Raw genomic sequence first — 27,760 nt, 5'->3', positions numbered from 1 at the left:
CATGGAATTCTCCAGGCTAGAATACTGGAGTGGGTAGCCTTTCCCTTCTCCAGGGGATCTTCCTAACCCAGGGATTGAAGCCAGGTCTCCCACAGTGCAGGTAGATTCTTTACCAGCTGAGCCACAAGGGAAGCCCAAGAATACTGGAGTGGGAAGCCTATACCTTCTCCAGGGGATCTTCCTGATCCAGGAATTGAACTGGGGTCTCCTGCATTGTAGGTGGATTCTTGACCAACTGAGCTATGAGGGAAGCCTTTGCACTTCTGATCAACCCAATCCTGCTATTCTTTTTCCTTTTCCCATTCCACTCCATTTTAACCCTTCCAAAATACTATATAATTGACTTACGTACTGCATGTGCTGTTTATGTATGCTATTTCCCCAGGCTAGAATGTAAGCTCCATGAGAGATACAGAAGTGAGAGAGGGCTCGATCCCAAATCTGGTACATAGCAGGCATCAATAAATGAATGAATGAATCGGTAACAAAGGTCAGAAGGAGCATGCTGCTGCTGCTGCTGCTAAATCACTTCAGTCGTGTCCGACTCTGTGCATAATTGAGGTTCAAAGGCAAGGAAACACATCCAAGTGGGCAGAGGTTTTATCAAGTGGGTGGCATTTGAGTTGACCTTGCAAACTGAGCCAGACATTGAGGTATTCCAGACAGAGGAAAGAGGATGAGAAGAAAAAGGTGGGGATGTCAAAAATGTGTTCCCGGTTCAGGGAGGTCCTCCACTCGGCCACTTAGGGGAGCTGTGATGGCACTGAGTCACAGGACTGCAAAAGCATAAGTACTGACTGATAAAAGTGCTGAACACTGAATCCAAAAGACCATATGGTCTTCGTGGGAGTTCAAAATACATGCAGCCAACTTGACATTTTTCACACCAAAATTGGAATCGTGAGGAAGCAAGGAGACCCCCAACTAGACATATAAGCTAAATCAGCCCCTTTCAAGCACCAGGCTGAACGCTGATCCCTAGATCCCTGCACAGGACACAGGGCAGCGGGTGAGGGGGGTTGCTCAGTCACGTCCAACTCTTTGTGACCCCATAGACTGTAGCCCGCCAGGCTCTTCTGTCCATGGGATTCTCCAGGCAAGAATACTGGAGTGGGTTCCCATTTCCTTCTCCAGGGAATCTTTCCGACTCAGGGATGGAACGCTGTGCCACCAGGGAACCCCAAGCGAGCCTGTAACGCACACCCTCAGGGCATCTTTGCCATGGACCACCGAAGTCTGGCTTAACAAGGGCCCCTCTGTGGCTGCAATTCACACAGTCCACTGGGTTTGAAACCTGACTAATCACACCCAGGTCTGGGAGGAAGAAGCATTTGTTTCAGAGAGATTAGTTACTTAAAAGTCCCAGTTTGGGAGCAAATCTCACAAACAAGGAACATTTACACACAGTGTAATGAGTTAAACTTCAGTCAGCCATCTAGAACCTGAACTCTGCAGGCAGTCATTTTCTTAAATGGATCCACCAACACAACTGCCACGTTATTAAGTGGGATTTGAAGTAGCAGAGAAGGTTTCTCTGAGGGGAAAAATCCAAAAGCACCTGAAATCTTTCAGCATGAAAAAAAAAACAACCCACTTAGTTCTAAAGTGAAAATTTCCAGTCAGATTTCTGTTAGGAAAAAAGGAAAAAGAAAATGTTCACCACTCAAAAGATCAGTCTTTATGGGGTATAGTTCTGGCCTCAGCTCCGGTAATTAAGCTGTTCAAGGGGCTTGCACAAAAAGAGGAGCAATTTGGTGGGCCAGGCCCACCGAGTCTTTAGTAAAACAAATCTGTCAGCTAGCGTGACTTCCGGGTGCTAAGACCGCACGACAAGCCCGATGAGGGGTGGGGGATGAGGGGTGAGTCATACTCCTAAATGTTAGCTCTGAGACTTCCCTGGCAGTCCAGTGGTTATGACTCAGCAATTTCAACGCAGGGGGCACAGGTTCAATCCCTGGTCAGGGAACTAAGATCCCACAGACTGCAAGGCACGGCCAAGAAATTGAAACGCAAACTTAAAAAAGAACTGTCAGCACTGCCTAATGCTAATCACTGAAGTTTGAAAGACGTTACCTGTACTGAGCTCATTGCTCTCAGTGGCTCCTGGGGACACATACCAGGTTGGAGGATGGAAAGATAAACCTTGACAAGGCCCCGGAGACAAAGACAAAAGACAATTCTTCTGCAGGGCAAGTCCTTTATTATTTTGTGTGATGGTGTCCAAACTGAAAAAGCAAAATCAGCGTCATGCTGTCGCCTAACCCTTGCACATTCCTGCACACACTATTTCTGGATATCACCCAATGAAAGGAGAATAGAGACACTCACACAATAGACATTTCACTTACTGCAATGCAACCATTGTGCCTTTCCTACTGTACTCAGATGGTGAACACAACCCTGGCACCGCCAGCGAAAACCACTGTGAAATGAGTTGATGAGTCAGCCAGACTTCTTAGGAGAAAGAAAGGTAGGGGAAATGGGATGCTTTAGGAAAATAGGTTTAGTTTTAGAAAACCTGTGACTCTAAAGCAGGACTGAGATTCTCACTGAGGTTGTTTTTTAATGTTTTTAATCCCAGTGTCTTCTTGCCTGCAACTAGACTAGTTTTGGGAAATACGCCATTAAGGCTTATAGGAGTCTAAACAAAGACAAAAGAAGATGCTGGGTATACTTTAGAAGAGCTGTGTTTTATCTCCCTGAAGCTGCAAGATCTTTAAGGATGGACAACGCAAGGGGTTCAGAAACAGGCTTGGGAAAGGGGATGCAAGGCCAAGCCACTCTCCCATGGAACCAGGGAGATGCTCTGACTCCTCAGGAGGCTGGGAATCCCTGCCTCTGGGGCTGAAGGGATGAAAACTGGAAAACTGATAGGAAGAAAAGCATACAATCTACTTAGTGACCACGGGTCTGCTCAGATTTCAGATTCCAGAATGACTGTACTCCCCTGTGGTAAGGGATAATCTTCAGAATTAACATTCAGAACCCACTCCCTGCCCCACCATGGACATAGACATGGACAATGTTACTAATAACGCTACCAGCTACCATTAATTGGTAATTTTCTGTTCTTGCAAATATTTTCTTTGGGAAGAAAGGAGGAAAAAAAGTATCTACCAAAAATCTACCCCAAATTGTGAAAGTTGTATAACTTGTCTGAGGATACTAATCTTATACAGAATTTCATGTAGTGGGAAAAAAAATATTTAAAATAACTTTCTCTTCTCACTACTGCACTTGACTAGTCTAAAAAATAATAATAATAAAATAAAATAAAATAACTTTCTAAAAAAAAGAAACAATGAAGTCTAAAGGAGGCAAAAATGGAGGAGAGGTTTATTATATAATAATAAGAGAATCTTTCAAAAAGCAATTATGTATCAAACCTGACTTGGCTATCAAGAATTCTGTCTCCATAAGTTATGGTATAATGACTCTCTTGGGCACCAAGTATAGATAATGGAAACTTTAGTTGAAACCCACTGTTTTTTCCAGGAAAATATTGTAATGTTGTATCCTTTCTTTCTTAAATAGAAGGCTTAACCATTTACAAATAGACCTAAACCCATTCCACATCCACACACAAATGCACCCGTGCACAGACAGAACATCATGATCCAGGAAATCATTCGTCTGCTTCCTCAGCACCTCTACCCACAGGGCCCTAGGCACAGTGCATAGCATCCTCAGGACTCAGAGGCCTTCAAAAACAGATACATACTTATCCATCAGGTCCCATGCTATAAAGAGCAATATTGCATAGTAACCTGGAATGTTAGGTCCATGAATCAAGGCAAGTTGAAAGTGATCAAACAGGAGATGGCAAGAGGGAATTTCAACATTCTAGGAATCAGCGAACTAAGACGGACTGGAATGGGTGAATTTAACTCAGATGACCATTATATCTACTACTGTGAGCAAGAATCCCTTAGAAGAAATGGACTAGCCATCATAGTCAACAAAAGAGTCTGAAACGCAGTACTTGACTTGGATGCAATCTCAAAAACGACAGAATGATTTCTGTTCAAAAGTCTATGCCCCGACCAGTAACGCTGAAAAAGCTGAAGTTGAACGGTTCTATGAAGACCTACAAGACCTTTTAGAACTAACACCCAAAAAAGATGTCCTTTTCATTATAGGGGATTGGAATGCAAAAGTACAAAGTCAAGAAACACCTGGAGTAACAGGCAAATTTGGCGTTGGGAGTACAGAATGAAGCAGAGCAAAGGTTAACAGAGTTTTGCCAAGAGAACACACTGGTCATAGCAAACACCCTCTTCCAACAACTTAAGAGAAGACTCTACACATGGACATCACCAGATGGTCAACACCGAAATCATACTGATTATATTCTTTGCAGCCAAAGATGGAGAAGCTCTATATAGTCAGCAAAAACAAGACCGGGAGCTGACTATAGCTCAGATCATGAACTCCTTATTACCAAATTCAGACTTAAATTGAAGAAAGTGAGGAAAACCACTAGACCATTCAGGTATGAATTAAATCAAATCCCTTATGATTATACAGTGGAAGTGAGAAATAGATTTAAGGGACTAGATCTGATAGATAGAGTGCCTGATGAACTATGGATGGAGGTTTGTGACACTGTACAGGAGACAGGGATCAACACCATCCCCAAGAAAAAGAAATGCAAAAAAGCAAAATGGCTAGCTGTGAAAAGAAGAGAGGCAAAAAGCAAAGGAGAAAAGGAAAGATATAAGCATCTGAATGCAGAGTTCCAAAGAATAGCAAGGAGAGATAAGAAAGCCTTCCTCAGCAATCAATGTAAAGAAATAGAGGAAAACAATAGAATGGGAAAGACTAGAGATCTCTTCAAGAAAATTAGAGATACCAAGGGAACATTTCATGCAAAGATGGGCTCATGCGAAATGGGAGGGACCTAACAGAAGCAGAAGATATTAAGAAGAGGTGGCAAGAATACACAGAAGAACTGTACAAAAAAGATCTTCATGACCCAGATAATCACGATGATGTGATAAACTCACCTAGAGCCAGACATCCTGGAATGTGAAGTCAAGTGCACCTTAGAAAGCATCACTACGAACAAAACTAGTGGAGGTGATGGAATTCCAGTTGAGCTGTTTCAAATCCTAAAAGATGATGCTGTGCTGTACTCAATATGCCAGCAAAACTCAGCAGAGGCCACAGGACTGGAAAAGGTCATTTTTCATCCCAATCCCAAAGAGAGGCAATGCCAAAGAATGCTCAAACGACTGCACAATTGCACTCATGTCACACGCTAGTAAAGTAGTGCTCAAAATTCTCCAAGCCAGGCTTCAGCAATACGTGAACCATGAACTTCCAGATGTTCAAGCTACGTTTAGTAAAGGCAGAGGAACCAGAGATCGAATTGTCAACATCCTCTGGATCATCGAAAAAGCAAGAGAGTTTCAGAAAAACATCTATTTCTGCTGTATTGACTATGTCAAAGCCTTTGATTGTGTGGATCACAATAAACTGTGGAAAATTCTGAAAGAGATGGGAATATTAGACCACCTGACCTACCTCCTGAGAAACCTGTATGCAGGTCAGGAAGCAACAGTTAAAACTGGACATGGAACAACAGACTGGTTTCAAATAGGAAAAGAAGTACGTCAAGGCTGTATATTGTCACTCTGCTTATTTAACTTATATGCAGAGTACATCATGAGAAACACTGGGCTGGAGGAAGCACAAGCTGGAATCAAGATTGCTGGGAGAGATGTCAATAACCTCAGATATGCAGATGACACCACCCTTCTGGCAGAAAATGAAGAACTAAAGAGGCTCTTGATAAAAGTGAAAGAGGAGAGTGAAAAAGTTGGCTTAAAGCTCAACATTCAGAAAACTAAGATCATGGCATCCAGTCCCATCACTCATGGCAAATAAATGTGGAAACGGTGATTCTGGGCTCCAAAATCACTGCAGATGGTGACTGCAGCCATAAAATTAAAAGGCACTCCTTGGAAGGAAAGTTGTGACCAACCTAGACAGCATATTAAAAAACAGAAACATTACTTTGTCAACAAAGGTCCATCTAGTCAAGGCTATGGTTTTTCCAGTAGTCATGTATGGATGTGAGAGTTGGACTAAAAATAAAGCTGAGTACAGAATTGATCCTTTTGAACTGTGGTGTTGGAGAAGACTCTTGAGAGTCCCTTGGATTGCAAGGAGATCCAACCAGTCCATCCTAAAGGAGATCAGTCCTAGGTGTTCATTGGAAGGACTGATGTTGAAACTGAAACTCCAATACTGTGGCCACCTCATGCGAAGAGCTAACTCATTTGAAAAGACCCTGAGGCTGGGAAAGATTGAGGGCAGGAGCAGGGGATGACAGAAGATGAGATGGCTGGATGGCATCACCGACTCAATGGACATGAATTTGGGTAAACTCTGGGAGTTGGTGATGGACAGGGAGGCCTGGTGTGCTGCAGTCCATGGGGTCGCAAAAAGTCGGACACAAGTGAGCAACTGAACTGAACTTACCCATCCTACTCTGCAACCAAAATGGGAGTTGTTAAAAACCCAGCATCTGCAGAAGAAAGACTAAAGAGCACAAAATAAAATGCTCCAATCTGCCAACTGTGCAGCTGAACAAAATGCCCAGTGTAATTTTAGAAACTGAGGAACTCGTGCTGGAGGACCCCATTTTTTATTCCTCCATCTCAAGTAGAGTGAACTGGAGAAACAGATGAGAGATGGATAGGCGGACAGAGGGACAGACTGAGGGCAGGATGAAGGGAAGGGTGGGTAAGGGCATGAACTAAAGGCAAGCCCACCTGGGAGGAAGGCCCAGCTGGAAGTGCAGGTGGGTGGGCGGCAATGAGTAATCAGAGTGACCTTCTGCACAGGATTATTCTCAGAAAACGGGCTTCAGGGACTGCAACACTCACATGAGATTTCTAGGGAAACTGCAGACAATGTTTAAAATGTCATGAAAAGGCTGAGTAATAGAAGAGTTTTTATGAGAAGTTCTCAGTCTTCAAAATTAAAATTTTCTGTATGCTAATGAAGACTATTATGAAAGTTACTTTATAGTTATTGTAGCTCAAAAGCCCAGTAGAAAAGAACCCATCATTCTGTACTTGGGACAAGAACAGGGGATGGAGACAGGTGTAACTGTATGGGAATTAAAGACACAGAGTAAGTTTGAAAAGCAGATTTAGCACATGCTACAAATTAGGAGTTTGGGAACTGAGACCTGGAGTCACAGAATCTCTCAGCACTACCTGATTCTTTTTTTAAAAAAAGAAAAAAATCTCTCTCTGCACAGTGTTCTCCTTTGAGTTTACAAAGTGCTTTCTCGTGTCAGCTCACATGTGCTTTACAAGAACCATACCACCATATGACCCAGCAATCCCACTACTAGGCATATACCCTGAGGAAACCAAAATTGAAAAAAGACACATGTACCCCCAATGTTCATTGCAGCACTATTTATAATAGCTAGAACATGGACGCAACCTAGATGTCCATCGACAGATGGATAAAGAAGCTACGGTACATATATGCAATGGAATATTACTCAGCCATAAAAAGGAATGAATTTGAGTCAGTTCTGAGAGGTGGATAAACCTAGAGCCTATTATATACAGTGAAATAAGTCAGAAAGAGAAAGATAAATATCATAATATATATGGAATCTAGAAAGATAGTACTGATGAAATTATTTGCAGGGCACCAATGGAGACACAGACACAGAGAAGAGACTTACGGCCATGGTGGGGGACGGCAGGAAGGAGAGGGTGAGATGTATGAAAAGAGTAATATGGAAACTTACATTACCACATGTAAAGCAGAAATTTTGGAGAAGGAAATGGCAACCCACTCCAGTATTCTTCTCTGGAGAATCCCACCCATGGACAGAGAAGCCTGGTGGCTACAGTGTATGGGGTCACAAGAGTTGGACACGAAGGAAGCGACTAAACAACAAATGGGAATTTGATGTACGACTCAGCGAACTCAAACAGGGACTCTGTAACAACCTAGAGGGGTGGAAAGGGGAGAGAGATGGGAGGGAGCTTCAAGATGGAGGGGACATAGCTGACTCATGTTGATGTTTAACTTATATGCAGAGTACATCATGAGAAACGCTGGACTGAAAGAAACACAAGCTGGAATCAAGATTGCCAGGAGAAATATCATTAGCCTCAGATATGCAGATGACACCACCCTTATGGCAGAAAGTGAAGAGGAACTAAAAAGCCTCTTAAAAAAAATAAAAAATAAAAATAAATAAAAAGCCTCTTGATGAAAGTCAAAGAGGAGAGTGAAAAAGTTGGCTTAAAGCTCAACATTCAGAAAACGAAGATCATGGCATCTAGTCCCATCACTTCATGAGAAATAGATGGGGAAACAGTGGAAACAGTGTCAGATTTTATTTTGGGGGGCTCCAAAATCACTGCAGATGGTGACTGCAGCCATGAAATTAAAAGACGCTTACTCCTTGGAAGAAAAGTTATGACCAACCTAGATAGCATATTCAAAAGCAGAGACATTACTTTGCTGACTAAAGTCCGTCTAGTCAAGGCTATAGTTTTTCCAGTAGTCACGTATGGATTTGAGAGTTGGACTGTGAAGAAGGCCGAGCGCCGAAGAATTGATGCTTTTGAACTGTGGTGTTGGAAAAGACTCTTGAGAGTCCCTTGGACTGCAAGGAGATCCAACCAGTCCATTCTGAAGGAGATCAGCCCTGGGATTTCTTTGGAAGGAGTGATGCTAAAGCTGAAACTCCAGTACTTTGGCCACTTCATGCGAAGAGTTGACTCATTGGAGAAGACTCTGATGCTGGGAGAGATTGGGGGCAGGAGGAGAAGGGGACAACAGAGGATGAGATGGCTGGATGGCATCACGGACTCGATGGACGTGAGTCTGAGTGAACTCTGGGAGTTGGTGATGGACAGGGAGGCCTGGCGTGCTGCGATTCATGGGGTCGCAAAGAGTCAGACACGACTGAGCGACTGAACTGAACTGAACTGAACAAAATTCTGTAAAGCAATTATCCTTCAATTAAAAATAAATTAATTTTTTAAAAACCAACAACAAAAAAACCTGAAAAAAAAGAAAAAGAAAAGTCTCTCTCTGCACAGTGTTCTCCTTGGAGTTTACAAAGTGCTTTCTCGTGTTAGCTCACACATGCTTTACAAGAAGTGGGAGTGGCGGGTGCTGCGATCTCTGTCTGGCAAATGAGGAAACTGAGTCTCATAGGCTCAAAGGTCCAAGACGCAGTAAATGCAGAAGGCAGGACTAGAACACAGGCCCCTGCCTCCTGAGCCAGAACTCATTCCCCTAGTTTCAGGTGATTACAAATTTCAATTAATTTATAAAAGAAAAAGACACTTAACATGCTACACATTCACAGAAGGGTGACAGGCTTAAGGGAGAAGAGGGATATTGGCGCTGGTGCCTTGAAGAACGCATAGGAGTCTACCAAGTAGATGACGAGATGGGAGGGGAAGGAGAGACTCAGCAAAGGGTAGTGCAAAAGAACACAGAAACGAAAGTGTGCTGTTCGTTCAAGAAGCAGCTCAGTGCAGCTGACGCCTACTGTATAAGCTAGAAAAGGAAAACTAAGAATAAAGATTTTAAAAGTAAGCAGGAAATTGTACAGCCCTAACAGAGGTCCGGAGAAGGCAATGGCACCCCACTCCAGTACTCTTGCCTGGAAAATCCCATGGATGGAGGAGCCTCATAGGCTGCAGTCCATGGGGTCCCGAAAAGTCGGACACAACTGAGCGACTTCACTTTCACTTTTCACTTTCATGCACTGGAGAAGGCAATGGCAACCCACTCCAGTGTTCTTGCCTGGAGAATCCCAGGGATTAGGGAGCCTGGTGGGCTGCCATCTCTGGGGCTGCACAGAGTCGGACACGACTGAAGCAACTTAGCAGCAGCAGTAGCAGCAACAGAGGTCAGTTATTACCAAAAAAGAAAGTATCCTATGACCTAGCGACCCTGCATGTGGAAGTGTGTTCAATGACTATACATGCCCATGTACAGAAAGGCTGTGTACAATGTTCTTCATGGCTGTACTTTCCAGACCAGCCAAAAGTTCAAGCATTCACCAATAGAGAACTGATTAAATTATGGAATATCTCCACAATAGACTACTTACTATCAGCTGTAAAAGAATAATAATCTCTATTTCTATGTTCAGCTATAGAAAACTCTTTAGAAAATGTTACTAAACAAAAGAAATCCAACTGTAAACTAGAAATTGTATGTTAAAAAAAAATCAAGTCTCAGAATAGTGTATATAATGTGCTACTTTCATGAAAAAAGAAAAGGCTGCATATACATATTTATTTGCATTTGCATAAAAGATGACAAGATGAGCAAGAAAAAAAATGGATTACGTAAGATGGGAATTTTAATAGACAGGAGGAAGAGATTAAGACTGCTTACTGTAAACCTTTTTAATATTATTAAATCTTTGAACCATATCATTTTATCACTTATTCAAAATACAAAATTACATTAAAAAGTACTTTTACCCAAATGAGTTTAAAAATTTATGTGCACAAAAAACCTGCACACAAATTTTACAGCAACTTTATTCAAAATTGCCCAAACTTGGATTCCACCAAGATGTCCTTCAATAGGTGAATGGAAAAATAAATCGTGGTATATCCAGGCAATGGATTATTATTCAGAGCAAAAAAGAAACATTCTATCAAGCTTGGAAGACACATCAGTGAATCTTAAATGTCTATCACTAAGACAGCCAATCCAAAAAGGCTACAGACTATATGATTCCAACTATATAACCTTCTATAAAAGGGAAAACTATGAAGACAGTGAAAAGATAAGGGGTTTTCAGGGGTTAGGGGAAGGGAAAGATGACTAGCTAGAACACAGAGGATTTTTAGGGCACTCAAAATACCCTGTATGATAGATGGATACATAGTATTAGACATTGTCAAACCCCAGAGAATTCACAACAAAGAGTGAACTTTAATAAACTATTGACTGAGTTAATAATAATGTATCAATACAGGCTCATCCACTGTAAAAGATATTAAGGCAAAATGTTAATAATAGGGGAAACTGGGAGGCAGGCAGCAGGAGTGGTGAGGGATTATATGAGAACACTCTGTACTTACACTCATTTTTCCACAAACCTTAAACTGCTTTAAAAATGGCTATTAATTTAAAAGAAAAGAAAGAAAAGTGAACAGGATGCCAGGCAGGAAGAGTTCTGAATGGCATACAAATCAGCCTGGATTCTCATCTTATAAACAACAACCCAACATTTTTAAACGAGGCCGTGACAAAGCTGTGATCTGGAAAGAAAAGTCCAGTGACCCTGCAGGGAATAGAATTCAAGGGAAAGAGACCTGGGCACGACTAAGCAGATCAAAGCAGAAAGGAGATGGGGGTGGGTGTGAGTGAACCGGGAGTGGTGAGGAGATGGGGACACAGGAGAGGAAGCAACAAGACTCAGTGACCGCTGTCCCTGTGCATCCACAGGTGAGTTGGAAAACATGGGTCAACGCTTGCTTCTGGTTTCTAGAATAAACTCTATGACAGACAACAGAGCTGTCAGAGGAAGAGAAGCAAATGAAATGGGAACAGTGAATTTGGTTTTTGACCTGTGAAATTATTTTACCTGCAGCATACGGATGTGAAAACATGCCAAGGCAACTCAGAACACAGATATGCAACTCAGAAAAAAAGTCAGGCTGCCTAGCAACTACCTTTGGTATGTATCAAACTGCGCTTAGTTATTAGGCAAGGGGACATAATTTATGGTGTATTTGAGGTGTACACCATAAATACATGGTGTATTTGAGCATAATGTCTCATAACTAGTGAAAGGAATCTAGTCTATTTCCTAAAATGATTGTAACCATGAGAACAAAACATATAGAGTCATTTAATCTATGTCCCAAAAAAGAAAATAAATTTTTCTAAAATATTTATTTCAGTTATACTTATAAAAGGTTTTGCATTCGAAAGATCAGCCCTGGGTGTTCTTTGGAAGGAATGATGCTAAAGCTGAAACTCCAGTACTTTGGCCACCTCATGTGAAGAGTTGACTCACTGGAAAGACCCTGATGCTGGGAGGGATGGGGGCAGGAGGAGAAGGGGACGACAGAGGATGAGATGGCTGGATGGCATCACTGACTCGACGGACATGAGTCTGAGTGAACTCTGGGAGTTGGTGATGGACAGGGAGGCCTGGCGTGCTGCAATTCATGGGGTCGCAAAGAGTCGGACACAACTGAGTGACTGAACTGAACTGAACTGTACGTACTATGGCTACTAAAAAATGACCCCCAAATTTAGTGATATAAAACAACCATTTATTATGTTCATGAATTTGATGCATCAGGAATTTGGACAGGGCACAGAATGGATGGTGTGAGTCTATTTCGTGGAGTCTGAGGTCTGGAATCACTGAAAGGGCATTCACTCACACATCTGGCAGTTGGCACTGGTTGCAGGTTCTCCATGGGGGCCCCACCACATGGTATCTGCTGGGTTCCTCCCAGCATGGTGCCTGGGGACTTAGGGCTAGAGTCCCAAAGGAGGGAGACAAGCAGAAGACAGATCCTTTTATGACCCAGCCCTGGAGGTCAACAGCATCACCTCCATCAGGTTTCACTGCCTGATGCCACCAAAAAGCCTCATGAAGATTCATGGCAGGGGTGGGGGGCATAATCACCCCCACTCCATGGAGGTGTGTCCAGCACACTATGAGAAGGACATGTGGAATGGAATTTGTTAGAGACATCTTCAGGAAATCTGCCCACATGAAAATCAAAGTGTTCCAGTGTGCATGACTCTCTGGGAAAAAGAAACATGGAGGGAAGGCAGCCAGGCAAGGTCAGTAACAACTCAAACCAAGCCAATTTTATCCATATCCAGTCCCCACTGTCCCAGAAACAGAAACATTCAGATCTAAACAACATGGACATTCAAACATTAATGAAGACCCATTGAAAGCGTACCATGAGCATCAGAGAACCTAGCACTCTTCTCTGCCCATATGAAAGCAAAGTCCCACTGAAGTTTAGGAGTCTGAACCAAGTTAGTGGTGCAACATCAGAGGCAAGTGGTTCTGGCCAAAGTCCTATGGGAGACAGTCTGCCACTGCCGCAACCACAGACTAGAGCCATAACCTGCTCAACTCTGCCCATTCATCTCAGTGCTCCTGCTGAATTCACCGAGCATAACCAGCTCCTTGTAGAGTGCTATTGCTCTCTGGTGATGCTTAATGCTTTTAAAAGGCTGAAACAGATTCAGATAAGAAAATGAAATACACTTGGATGAATACCCATTTAAAGTGCACAGTCACCAGAAAAATTGGTTTATTTTGTAAACTATAAAACACCAAAGGGTAGAGATTATGTCAGTGGCAAGAGCTTATTAATTTATTAGCCCCCGATTTTTTTCCTCCAAATTCTTTATCTTTTAACAATTACCATTTAAACACATACAACTAACTATACCATAACCAAGAAGTTTATTCCATGAATGCCAAGATGGTTCAATTTATCATTAAATAGAAAGTAAAAAACAAACAAACAAACAGGGGATTAACTCCTGATTATCTCCTGATCTTTAACAAAATGTAACACCTGTTTCTCAGGGTTTTTTAAAAGCATGAACTGATGTACACTTTCTAACATGACAAAATGATATGAATCTCCATTCCAAAGCCAGCATCTTACTTAATATGGAAGCACTAGAGGCTGCCCCACTTAGGTCAGGAACAAGGCAAAGATACCCACTTTCTCCATCGTTATTAATACTGAATCCAAGCCATAAGCCAAACAGAGGAGAAAAGAAGAGATGTAAAGACAATTAAATTATCCATATTTGCAGGTTTTATAATAACATAGCTGGAAAATCAAAGAGAATCAATAATAAAAGCTGACACAATAAATAATTTAGTTTAAAAAGTAGAATGTAAAATTAACATAAAATAGCCATCATGATGATTTGAGAGAATAGCATTGAAACATGTATATTACCATATGTGAAATAGATCACCAGTCCAAGTTCGGTGCATGAAACAGGACATTCAAAGCCAGGGCACTGGGACAACCCAGAGGGGTGGGATCGGGAGGGAGGTGGGAGCAGGGTTCAGGATGGGGGACACAGGTACACCCATGGCTGATTCAGGTCAATGTATGGCAAAAGCCACCACAATATCGTAAAGTAATTAGCCTCCAATTAAAATAAATAAATTAATTTTTAAAAAATAGCCATCATGAAAGTTTGACAGCACACTCTGGGAATATGGACAAATGCATTGTCTTACATTGCTGGTGGGAATGTAAAATGGCACACCACCCATAGAAAGAAATTTAACAATATATAACAAAATCACATGGGCTTCCCAGGTGTCTCAGTGGTAAAGAATCCTCCTGCCAATGCAGGAGACTCAGTAGACATGAGTTCAACCCCTGGGTCAGACAGATCCTCTGGAGGAGGAAATGGCAACCCACTCCAGCATTCTTACTGGGATAATCTCATGGACAAAGAAGCCTCATGGGCTACACACCATGGGGTCACAAAGTGCTGGTCATGACTGAGTGACTGAGCAAGCAGGCATAACAAAACCACATACTTATATATCCTATGACTCAGAAATCCCATTTCTAGGCACCTATCCCCCAAAATATTGACTGAACAGGTTTTTAAACACCCAAAATAAGAATTGATGGATAATTTTTTAACATGATAAAAATATATAAACCAAGACCAGACACTGTGACAGGTGTACAAGGCTATTATGCACACCAGCACTATTTGTAATAGCAAAAGAATGGAAAACAATCCAAGTGTCTATCAATATGAGACTGATTAAACTATGATTACATTCATAGAATGAAACACTATATAGCTCTAAATGAGGAATGAAGATGGTCACTCCAGACAGAATGGCTTGCAAAACAGTTTTAGTTGGAAAATTCAAAGTGGAAAAAAGTATATAGAGCATGCTACCATTCATCTAATGAAGGAAGAAAGGAACTGCGACAAATATGCATATACATACGTGAGTGTGTTTGCTACATATACATGTAAATTTTTAAATGGAAGGATAATCCCCCAAATTCCAAAACATTATTACCTATAGAAGAAAAGGGAAATAGAGAAATGATACAAAGGTAGAAGCTAGACTTCTCTGAATATATTTTGTTTCACAGATTTGACTTTGGAGTGGGTAAATAGTTTACTTAATTATAAAACATGTGCCATAGCAATGAATTCTCTTTGGACCCAGGTTTTTAAGGCTACAAACAAACGAGAATAGAAAGAGGAATCAACAGAACCCACAAGAGAGTTCTGTGGGTAAATGGGTTTCCACATTAACAAGTCAAGGTGCTGGGCAAAGCCAGAGAAAGAAAATACAAGTTAATGGAAAGCCAGTAACACGTGACTTACCTCAACCTTGCTCTCAGGTTCATGATCAGCAGCTGAGAAATACACAACCTCTTGTACTTCATCCCTGGGCCGAGCTGAATTTTTCCCAAATACCACCAGACCGTCCTTTGCACGTGGAGGGAAGGCCACAAAGCAGTAACTTGGAGGAGCTACAGCCATCCTGAAAAGAGAGAGATGCCAGAGAGAGAATGGGAGCAGGCCTAACGTGGAATAGTCCACCAGTGAGCTCTTCAGACATATTTCACCAGCTAACTAAGTTTTAGTGTTGAACTGTGTGCAGCGAGCTCCTTTGGAGATCCCAGCTGGCAAATGAAGCTGGGGTGTCTGGAGTAGAATTACACAGCCACTGAGACCAGATACTCTTAGTACTCTGTGGGATTAAATGAGCTCAGATTTGCAACAGAACACAGTGACAGCCAAAAGTGCAATGACGTAGGAGAAAGGAAAGGAGGTTATTGTTCCAGGCAGAAAACACATACCCACTGCAATCTGTCACAGCAATAGAAAAATAAATAACTGTACCTTAAAACAGTGTACTACAGAACTGCCTCTTGATCTAGAGGGCCACAGCTACCCTGTGATAGATTTTGGAGTGCTGATGGGGAAATGGGTCTCAAAATAAACTGAAAGATACCTCTCTCTCTTTATCTACTTTTACTCTAACTCAATGACATCACACACAATCATCTCTAGGCTTTCTTCTCACCTCTCCAGCTGCTCCTGGGCTGGCTAGTTCTCTTCCACCTGGCCACTAAGTATCTTCGCAGCTTGGTCCTTCCTTCCTCATTTAATGCTCTTTCTGGGAAAACTCATCCATGCCCAGAGTTTCCCATGTCATTTACAAGCCAATCAGTTCAGTTCAGTTCAGTCGCTCAGTTGTGTCCGACTCTTTGCGACCCCATGAATCGCAGCACGCCAGGCCTCCCTGTCCATCACCATCTCCCGGAGTTCACTCAGACTCACGTCCATCAAGTTGGTGATGCCATCCAGCCATCTCATCCTCAGTCGTCCCCTTCTCCTCCTGCCCCCATTCCCTCCCAGCATCAGAGTCTTCCTACACATAATTCCAGCTTAGTTCTCTCCTTGAGTTCTTGACCCACACACCCAGCCTAACTGATATCCAAAGCTGATTTCATCATCTTCCCCAAACTGGGTCCCTTCTTAAGGTTCCCTGTCTCAGTGGCTGGCTCCATCATCCATCTCATTGCAGCATCAGAATCTATCCTTACCATGTACTTCTCCATTACCTAATATATCATCAAGTTCTGTAAATTCAATCTCCTAAATCTCTACGTTGCAGCCATGAAATTAAAAGACACTTACTTCTTGGAAGGAAAGTTATGACCAATCTAGATAGCATATTCAAAAGCAGAGATATTACTTTGCCAACAAAGGTCCGTCTAGTCAAGGCTATAGTTTTTCCAGTGGTCATGTATGGATGTGAAAGTTGGACTGTGAAGAAAGCTGAGCGCTGAAGAATTGATGCTTTTGAACTATGGTGTTGGAGAAGACTCTTGAGAGTCCCTTGGACTGCAAGGAGATCCAACCAGTCCATTCTAAAGGAGATCAGTCCTGGGTGTTCATTGGAAGGACTGATGCTAAAGCTGAAACTCCAATACTTTGGCCACCTCATGCAAAGAGTTGACTCATTGGAAAAGACTCTGATGCTGGGAGGGATTGGGGGCAGGAGGAGAAGGGGACGACAGAGGATGAGATGGCTGGATGGCATCACTGACTTGATGGACATGAGTTTGAGTGAACTCTGGGAGTTGGTGTGATGGACAGGGAGGCCTGGCATGCTGCGATTCATGGGGTCGCAGAGTCGGACATGACTGAGTGACTGAACTGGACTGAAATCTCTACAGAAACTATCCAATTTTTCCCACTTGTACTGCTCCTACCCTGCACCAAACCACCATCATCTCTAAGCCTGGAGATATATATATATATATATAATAGCTATATCAGCTATTAGTCTCTCTCCAAAACATTCCTCACATTGCACCCAAAGTGACCTTTTTAAAAGAAAGACTTGGGGACTCCCCTCGTCGTCCAGCGGTTGGGACTGGACACTGCCATCACAGGGGGCACAGGTTCAGTCCTTGATCTGGGAACTAAGATAATAAAATAAAAGGAAGGTTTGATCACGTCATTCCTGCTTAAAATCCTTCATATTGTTCCCACGGTTCTTAGAATAAAGACCAAAAGCAGATCAAGCCCATGTCGTCTCCCAGCCTCATCTCATACCATTCACCCCTCCAGTCTCTCAACTCCAGGACAGAGGTCTTTTTCTAGTTTCTCAATACTCCACAGCCTTTGCACGACACTCCTTTCCCTGATTCCTACCATCAGTCATTTGTACTATACGATCACAATCTAAAACAGCCCTGTAATTATTTTATTACCAACGGTCAGTAATTAGTCTTTCTTCCCCCCACCAAAGTTTAAAAATATGAAGGCAGGGACCATGTCTCTTTTGCACATTTCTGTAAACGCAGCACTACACAGTGTCTTCTGCAGGGTTACTGTTGTTGTTTAGTTGCTAAGTCCTGTATGACACTTTTGTGACCCCAGGGACTGTAGCCCGCCAGGTTCCTCTGTCCATGGGATTTCCCAGGTAAGAATACCAGAATGGGTAGCCATTCCCTTCTCCAGGGGATCTTCCAGACCCAAGGACTGAATCCTCATTTCCTGCGTTGGCAGGTGGATTCTTTACCACTGAGTCACCAGGGAAGCCCTGCCTTCTGCAGGGTAGATGTTCAATAAATAATGAACAAGTGTTCAGTCCTTCCTTAATGCTCCACCAAACTGCAGTTGACTCTCTACAGCTCTTTCTCACCACCATGCTTCTGTACCCACTGAAGTGCCCCTCCCTTAGCCTCTGCACATGTCCTTCAGGATCTGATTCAAAAACTCCCTCTCTTTCAAAAAGCCTTCTATGAAGAACTATGTCATTTTCTCAGCATCCATAAACACTGATGCATCTAGTCTGTCTGAGGATAACATGCCTCTGTTATCTATAAATGTACTGCTTCAGATGTTTCAAATAAAGCTCCCTGAGGGCAGAATCTATGCCACCCAATTACAGTAGCTCATTCCCCAACTCTCTGAATTATAGACACTCAACAAACATTATTATTGAGCCAACTATCATATCTGTGCCATGAATTACCCAACTTAAATGTGTTTTATTTTATGAACCTAAGATAAAATGTGAAGTAAAGCAATATTCTCAGAAAAGCAACCAGGATTCAAACCTCAGCCCTGCCAATGCCACCTCCTAGCTGTGTGACCTTGAGCAAGTTACTTTACCTTTCTGAGCCTAAGTTTTCTCCACAAATGTTTTGCTCCAGCCCACAGATTTATCATGAATATCAAATGAAATGATGCTTGAGAAAATATTTTGCAAACTATGGAGGCTACCTGGGTTCTGACTGTTCAAATATAGCAGGGTTTCAAAAATTTCCATTGAACAAGTCAATTAAAATCAACTCTCCTCACTCACAACTAGAGCAGCTATCAAGTCACAGAGTCAACAACCTTCTGTGTTTAGAAACATCTTTGTGAAGGACAACGTTGCTACATCTATACCCAAACCCCTTCAGGTTAGTCTGCACACGCACACCCCAGGCTGTCAGAGCTCTTCCCAGCGGTGTTTCTGGCAGGTCCCTCTCCAGGGCACAGAGAACTAGGGGAGTCCATAAGCCTGAAAATCATTTCCTGCTGCATACATGCTCAGTTGTGTCCAACCCTTTGCAACCGCCTAGACTGTAGCCCGCCCAGCTCCTCTGTCCATAGAATTTTCCAGGCGAGATACAGGAGTGGGCTGCCATTTCCTACTACAAGGGATCTTCCTGGCCCAGTGATCAAACCAATGTCTCCTGCATCTCCCGTCTTTGGCAGGCAGACTCTTTACCACAGCGCCACCAGGGAAGCCCCAAAATTCCTTTTAGCTCAGGGAAATATCCTCCAGTCCTTTAAAGCGAAAGAAAAGGTGAGAAGATAGAAGAGTCTCTAGTTCTTTCTCCTCTTAATCTTTCCCATTTTCACAAAACCACATTATCTTCAAATTTGAAGGGGAGAGACAGATAAACCAAGACTCTGTGTATAAGAAAGACCTACAATAATTGTAATATGATGCCTTTATAGAGGACTCCTAAAATTAGGAGGTGAGAGGAATTGCAGGCTAAGCCAAATAAAGTGAAACAGACACAGAAGAAGACAACATGCAGAAAGGACACATTTCCTTGTGTTTGTATGGTTCACATAGGCAATGGGAATTCCCCTCCTTCCCAACTGTTGGGCCATGTCAAAAGTACTGGCATCGATCACAACTATGAACAGAACCTTATTTTACTTGATCCTTAAAAATGGTAAAAATCCACTGGTCTTGAATTTACAGATGTATCTGCAGAAAACAAGCAACACAGACGGCTTTTCTGACGAGCACTTATTCTTCAGCCTGGACATCTGCTTGGTCAAGTTATCTGAATCGCCTGACCGTGACCATTATACAGGCAGAAGCGCAGGGAAGCTGGCTTTTCTGCCGAATTTTGGGAATGATTGGGAATGCCAGAAGGAGCAGAATTTTTATGTCTATTTTTTTTTAATGCTAAATGAATCAACAAACTGTGTATTACAGCCTACAGCAAACTAGCCAAGGCAAATTGTCCATTTGCTTTTCCTAGATGATCATTCTATACAACGACTAGCCTCAGAGATAACTTAGTAGATCCTTGTCTATTCTCTAGATCAGTGCTGTCCAAAAGAATTTTCTGCAATGACGAAAATGTTTTATCTCTACTGTCAAATATGGCGGCCACCAGCCTCAAATGACAATTGGCATGTAGTTACTATAATTAAGGAATTAAATTTAAATTTTTATTACAAACTTTAGTTAAATTTAAATAGCCATACATGAGAGGTAGAAATTCTATTGGACAGAGCAGCATTACGACTTTCCAATAAACCCAGAAATTAAGATTTTCACGTTGAGGTTTCCAGAAGCACTTCTTTGTGAAATCATTCATTTGTTCCAGGGCTTCCCAGGTAGCCCTAGTGGTAAAGAAACCTCTTGTCAACGCAGGGGACAGAAGAGATGTAGTTTCAATTATCTTTGTGGGCAGATCTCCTGGAGGAGGAAATGGCTACCCACACCAGTATTCTTGCCTGGAGAATTCCATGGACAGAGGAGCCTGGGGGGACACAACTGAATCAACTTAGCACAATGACACTTATTTTAATGACAAAAGGGTTATCACCCACTTATACTGAATTAGCAAAGAAGAGGCAAGATACTTTCAAAAGACCAAGGAAAATAAACATTAGGAAGAGGCTACTGAACTCACCAGTGAACTGAGTTTATAAGCAAGCTCCTTCTTCCAGAGGCTAAAGGTGATCACGACCCTGGAGGACAATTCCATTTTCCTTGATGTGAATCTCACATTCCTAACTCTGAATACACCAGGAAAGTGGCCTACATTGCTATCTGGAAACCCTCTGTGTACTTGGCTGGTCAGCTCCTCTCTTTACCTCCTAAATGAACTTTTGATACCTTCACTTCTCTTCAAACTTCCAACTACTTCCTCTAAACATATATTTCACTTCCTAGTCCTCAAAAGACAGATGGCTGGGGGAGGGAGACAGTTTCAGAAGAAGGATGTGCAGATTTCAAGGCCCTGAGGCTAGAGAAGGGAAAGGAGTCAATACAGCGAAAAGTCCGTGTGGCTGAGGCCAGAGAGAAAGGGAAAGAGGCTGAGAGGCAGGTAGTCAGGCTGGCTCCTGTTGGGTCTTGAAGGAGGTGGCAGGGATTTTAGGGTCTATCCCATAATAAACACGAAAGCCACTGAAGGGTTCTAAGCCAGGTTTTAGGAAGGAAATGGAACCAGTGCACAGACAACGTTTCAAAGAAGTTGCTACATTAGGGAGAAGGCAGCGCAGCAGATGGAAGGCAATTCCATTCCTAAGTGTCTGCTCTAAGGAAGGGCTTCCAGGGTGGCTCAGACTGTTAAGAATTTGCCTGTCAATGCAGGAGATCTGGGTTTGATCCCTGGGTCAGGAAGATCCCCTGGAGAAGGAACTGGCAACCCACTCCAATATTCTTGCTTGGAGAATTCCATGGATAGAGGAGCCTGGAGGGCTACAATCCATGGGGTCACAAACAGTCGGCATGATTGAGCAACTAACACACATACACACACTCCAAGGAAATGATCAGGAATATGGATAAGATTTATGCACAAAAGAGTGCATTACATCAGTATTTATACAGGTGAAAAACTGGCCCAAACTTAACTGTCCAGCATCAGAGAAGTGGCTAAAATTTTATGCTATGTCTACATGGTGAACACCATAAAACCATTAAAATGTTTGTGAAGCGTTTTTAATTGAATGGAGAAATGGTATGGGGAAGTGGAGGGGGGATCCAAAGTAAATTATCTTAACTATGTGAAAATATGCATAGAAAAAAACTAGAAGTAGTAGCCTGACCACTAAATGCTTTTTCTATATTTTCTATTGTTTTGATTTTCCTATAAGTACTTATATTTATTTAATCACACAAAAAAGATTTTAAAAAATTAAACCTGGGAGTATTGCCAATTTAGGAATTTAATTTCAAATAAAAAATTTGGCTCTATTTCTGTGTCCCAACATCTACCCATTTCAAAACTGGGGACTTCCCCAGCAGTCTAATGGTTAAGACACTGTGCTTCCAACGCAAGGGGCTGGGGTACCAACCCCGGTAGGGGAACTAAGATCCTTACTTAAGCTGTGTAGCAAGGCCAGAAACAAGAAATTTCAAAACTGGCAAATTCTTATTTGAGTTATAGTTAGGACAAATTATTTATTCAGTATTATAGTTATTCTCTGGTATTTTCTTTTTTTTCCTTTACAGTCTGCCCAATTCAGAATTACTCAAGGAGTACACAAATTTGCATTACTATTTTTTATACAAATAGCGGGCAGGGCTCCTACAGTCGCCTCCTTAAACAGGAAAAGAAAAACTAGCCAATTAGAAAGCCAATTTTCTGCTGACCCTGAGATGAAATTCTTTCAAAACTGATTCAAGGGATCTCAATTTTGTTCCCATTATCTGTCATAATATTGGCTAACATACCAGATAATCCACTAAAAAAATCTGAGATGTTAACTCATCTATATACTGTATAAAATATGCATTTTGAAGTCTGTTTACAGTATTTTTATAAACTGCTAAATAATTCATGTATGATACAAAAGACTGACTTTACAATTTTTCTCCTTTCCCTCTATCTTATCCAGCATTATGAGATATCATAATCTCCTCTCTGAAGAAAAATAAAATAAAATTTAATTAACTCCCAATCATACATGCTAATGCAGAAATCTATTGTGTAGTTTTTTTTTCATCATTTATAATCAGCTTTAGAAAACAGAATAACTATTCAATAATGGGTTTTCTATAACTACAATCTACTTAAACCAGCATCAGAATCAATGAACAAAGCTTACTCAAGAAATAAAGAGATGACTGATGGCTTTTTTTCTTAACTTGCTCGCTTTGAGGCACAATTCTGAAGCAATCTCTGAGTCATGAGGATCCGGAAGTGGGGATGGGGTTACAGGATTATACTACAGGCCTAAAACTGAACCCAGGAATGTCTGAAGCAGTGTTTCCTGAACTGCATGTTGTAGTCATTTCGTGGGTTATGGAATCAACCTAGTGGACAAGATCAACATTTTTTAGAAAAGAGTACATGCATCTCACATAGGAAGGGTAAGCGTTGGCACAAGAAACTTTAAGTTCAAACACACACACAAGTGTATGCACTGGCCTACAATACAACATTTCTTTTACTATGGGTTTCAAGCAAAAATCTTTAAAAGCAACAGGCTTAGAGGGCAGGTCTACTGAATAGGCTTCTTTGTGGTAAATACCAATTGGGATTCTTGCCAGGAAAACTAACAGCTCCAATTAATGAAACACTCTAATTTAACCCTTGTAGACAATTAAACTGACAGGCATTTCCTAGGAAGTATTTGTTAAGAATATTTCAAAGTGAGTTTATCTGTACTTTATTCCAAATAGAATAAGCCAGTCACAAAAATGCAAATACTGTAATTCACTTATATGAGTTACCTAGAGTAGTGAAATTCATAGAGGCAGAATTAGAATGGTGGTTACCAGGAGCTGGATCAGGGAGGTGCAGGAGAGGGAGGAGGAGGGACAGTTGTTTAATGGGTACACGGAGTCAGTTGTGCAGGGTGAAAAACTTCTGGGATTGGTTGCACAACAATATGAATATTCTTAACACAACTAAACTGTATGCTTAAAATGGTTAAGATCGTAAATCTTCTGTGTACTTTTTACCATATTAAACATTTGTTAAAAGTCAAACATCCACAGGTGGCTCAAGGCTACAGTAGTGGTCTGGGCAGCTTTAGATACGGTGCTATCAGTTGTGGTAAAGTATTTCTAAGATCAATTTCCAACCATCAAAACCTTTTCAGGATTCACGACTTCCTCTTGGGAATTACAACTGCAGAGTCCCTGAGCTCACAGCATCAGAGCTGCGTCGCCCAACATCCCCCCTCTGACTGGTGACAGGAGGCTGGGTACAGGCTTAGGGGGCTGGAGTGCTGCACCTCTGTAACTAGGAGACCGCTTACAGAATGTCTAGACAAGGAAGGGGGTAGCTGCAAGGGAAAGAAGGTCTTTGTCCTCAAGTTCAGTGAGTAGTTATAGAAGGGCATGAATGCTCCAAGCCAAGGAGGGGTTTTCTTCGTCTGAATGCCAAACTGCCCTGCCCCTTTTATATCAAAAAAGCTACAGTGGCCCTCATCGGTCACTGTAGCCAGTAATAAGAAAGCCTTGAATTGCCTGAGAGGAAGAAAATGACTGTCTGTATAAGCTATAGGTTTATTAGCTGTCTTGCAAATAACTGTGACATAGGATCTTTACTTGCACAAAGAAATGAAACCCGAATGTCCTTACTTTCCAAGCTCCCAGCTTTACTGAGCAGGTTGGGTAAGTTTAAAGTCCATATACATTAATTACCTTCTTTTAGAAAAGCAAAGAAGAATGTATTCTATATTATATTATTTATTGATAAATTCATTTTTTAAATCATTGACATTCCTGCTGAATTGAAAACAGGACAAATGATACTCACTTATAAATTTCCTTTCCTATCTTTTATCTGCTATTGAGACAGTAAAGAATAAATAGGGTGTTTGGAAAAGGAATTAACCAACTGAATTGAGATGAAAACACCAGTTGATGGAAGGTACATACATCAGACTCATCAAGTTCTGCCTGATAAATAAAAAAGATGCTATTAAGTGTCTTACTGAAAGCTCAAGACAGCAGAGCACAAAGCGTTAGGACTAGACAGCCAGTGATTTCCAGCTTCTAATATTCAATGTCTTTAATGAGGAATTATCTAATGGAAGAGAGACCACATAAGGTATTGAGTGAGTAAGCAGATTTGGGAAGCAATCTGAGTTCAAATCTCAACCCTGTGTCACCATTCTGTAACAGGGATAACAACAGGGTCATGGTGAGGTTCAAATGAGCTGAAACAAAAAGCGCTCAGAACGCCATCTGGGACACAGCAAGGACACGTCACCGTGAGGGTGAGAAAAGGTACATGATGAAGGCTGTTCCTTTGTCAAGATCTGATCTGAACAACCCAGACTTTAGAAACTTGCTTTTTCCTTACGGTGTCTAGCGCTCTTTTACCTTTTGAAGATGTGCTCCATTGTCACTTAATGTCTTTTAAGAGCTGGTCACTATTCCCTCTCCCCAAGGCCAAGGGCAACACCTACCTCTGACAGCTGATTCTTATAGAGTTCAATGCCACTCATTCACTGTCATATTTCTGAGCAGCATGGGATGGTTTAAGGGTGGCAGGTTGTGCATTCATTTGGTTTGGTCCACAGCACTGGCCTAAACTGGTGGCTTCCTTGGTGGTCCAGACAGTAAAGAATCTGTTTGCAATGCAGGAGACCCAGGTTTGATCCCTGGGTTGAGAAGATCCCTTGGAGAAGGAAATGGCAACCCACTCCAGTATTCTTACCTGGAGAATTCTATGGACAGAGGAGCCTGGTGGGTTCCAGTCCATGGGGTCGCAGAGTTGGACACTACTGAGCTACTAAAACTTTCACTTGCACTTTCTTTCAGAGCATTGGCCTATACAGTGAGTTTGTATGTCTTTAACCTGAATTAGCAGCTACCATTGGTAAATCTGGAGATTTTCCACAGAAATTCAGATATTTAGCATCTCCTGAACACTCAAAATATCTGGCAATACTGGGTCCATATTTCTGCATGTCAGCAAGATTGGAGCTGGGAAGGGGTTCCTGCCACAGTCCCCTCCACCCCCTGATCCTGAGGCCAATGGAAGTGTCGCCTATGGTCCCCCTTGTGCTACTGCTCTTTTTTGTTCTTTCTTTCTTTCCTCATTGTCGGGTCAACTGTGCTCATTTACACTACTTACTTGGCCTTGTAGCCCCATATGCACAGTGGCAAAAGAAGGACACACTTTACAGACAGAGACCCTTGTTCGTGTCCTGACTCCACCTTCGAACCAGGGGAAACAGGCAGGTTAATGAACTCTCTCTGAGCCAGAGTTTCCCCATGTGAAAATAAGACATATTTTCACATATGTCATATAAACATAGCACTCATATACACCTGAGATCAAATGGAAAGTACCCAGTCCTGTGGTTGTATACAGTGGATGCTCAATAAATGTTCCTTTTCCTCCCTCCTACTAGTCACTGGTCATGAGTTTACCACTTTTCCAACAATCCCTACTATGTTTCTTCATCTTCTCACTGAAAGTTTGCAGCTGGCTCATCAGACACACTCACATTCCAGTGTGTAACTCAAATGTGCTTAGAGGATCAGACTGGAGTGATGGAGCCTCCAGATTGAAGCATCAGTTTACAGAGAATACAAAGGACAACCATGGGCATGAAATCAGCAAAATCCAGACTACGAGAAACTCTACAGGACAAATCTGATTTCTTCAACAAAAACTGCAAGAAAAAAAAAAGATGAGAAAAAAGGATGAAGAGACAAAGTTACTTAAGAGATGTACCAGCCAATTGCAATGAGTGGGACTTATTTAGATCCTGACTTACACAATCTGTACAAAAATTTTATGACGGGGACATTCCGCAGTGTTCCAGTGGTTAGGAGTGTGATTTTAATGCCAAGGGCCCTGGGTTCAAATGCTAGTCAGGGAACTAGGATCCTAAAAGAGGTGCAGCAAGGCAAAAAAAAAAAAAAAAAAACCTACACTATTCTCTTTACTTAAGATGTAAAGCACATGACAAGATGTTTAAAATTCTTTTAAGGTCAGAAATAGCACTGTATGTGTGTACTCAGCTGTGACCAATTCTTTCCAACCCCATGGACTATAGCCTGCCAGGCTCCTCTGTCCATGTGCTGGACTGATCAACTTGTAAGTTATTCAGGGGCTCAGTTATAAGGATAACTGGGGGTAGGGAGGATGGGGAGGGATTTCAGTTTGCCTCGGTATATTAGTGCACTGGGGGAAGAGGAGAGCCCTTGTTTCCCTCTATCTTGCTGTATCTCTTTAGACTATGAGGCCCATGAGGGCAAAGACACTTACATAATTCCTTATTTCCCCAGGAACCTAGCACAGGCTGGCACATGGTAAGACCTGGACAAATGTTTGTTGAGCAAATGAAGGGGAAAGGGTATCTATCTATATTTCATCTTCAATGAGAGAAAAAGAACAAGAAAATCTGATTCTGACATGGTGCTCCCAAGCTGTGGTTCAATCTACAGGATTCATATTGGACCACACATGGAAATGGTCTGAGGAGCAGATTCCTGGACACCCTCTCCTTGGAGATTCTGATTCAGTGGGTCTGAGCAGAATTCAGAGAGTATATTTTTAACAAATGCCCAGATGATTCTGATGCATCAGTTCAGACTGGTGTGGAATATCTATACTTATAGGTTATTAAACTTCTTTGCTTCTCAAAAGTATGGTTCATTTTTTCTGTTTTGTTTTCTTGGTGATTTTTTTTTTTTTTTTGAGTGTAGAAACTTACAATATATACATACAAGAAAAGAATACAATAAGCCCCTTTAAGGTGTTAACCAGCTTCAAGGGCCAACAACTGTCTGCCATTTTGCTTCTCAGTTTTATTTTTAAGGAAACCATTTAATATTAATTGAATGTTACTGAAATCAGCAACAGCATCAGCAGCAATACTCTCTGCTTAAAGACCAAGGTGGGTGAAACACATCCCTGGTTAACTTGAGAGAAGTATGACAAAGATGTAGGAGGTTGTGTTTTCTCAAGTCTTTGACTTAAAAACTGGGAAATCAAACTAATCACTCTAC

At 41.8% G+C, this 27,760-nt stretch overlaps 1 protein-coding gene across 2 annotated transcripts in view; it reads right to left on the bottom strand.

Moving 5' to 3' along the window:
• SCRN1 (secernin 1) overlaps positions 1-27,760 on the bottom strand; it is a 65,316-nt gene that overhangs the window by 27,915 nt on the left and 9,641 nt on the right. For both annotated transcript variants that reach the window (XM_040259708.1, XM_040259707.1), the window contains exon 2: positions 15,397-15,556. In XM_040259708.1, coding sequence (XP_040115642.1) covers positions 15,397-15,555 — 159 coding nt within the window. In that variant the 5' untranslated portion in view covers position 15,556. The remainder of the gene's footprint in view (positions 1-15,396; positions 15,557-27,760) is intronic.

The sequence above is a fragment of the Oryx dammah genome, unplaced genomic scaffold, assembly GCF_014754425.2.
Source record: "Oryx dammah isolate SB20612 unplaced genomic scaffold, SCBI_Odam_1.1 HiC_scaffold_18, whole genome shotgun sequence".
In the NCBI taxonomy this organism is placed as follows: Eukaryota; Metazoa; Chordata; class Mammalia; order Artiodactyla; family Bovidae; genus Oryx; species Oryx dammah.
This window is presented reverse-complemented; position numbering and strand designations above follow the sequence as displayed.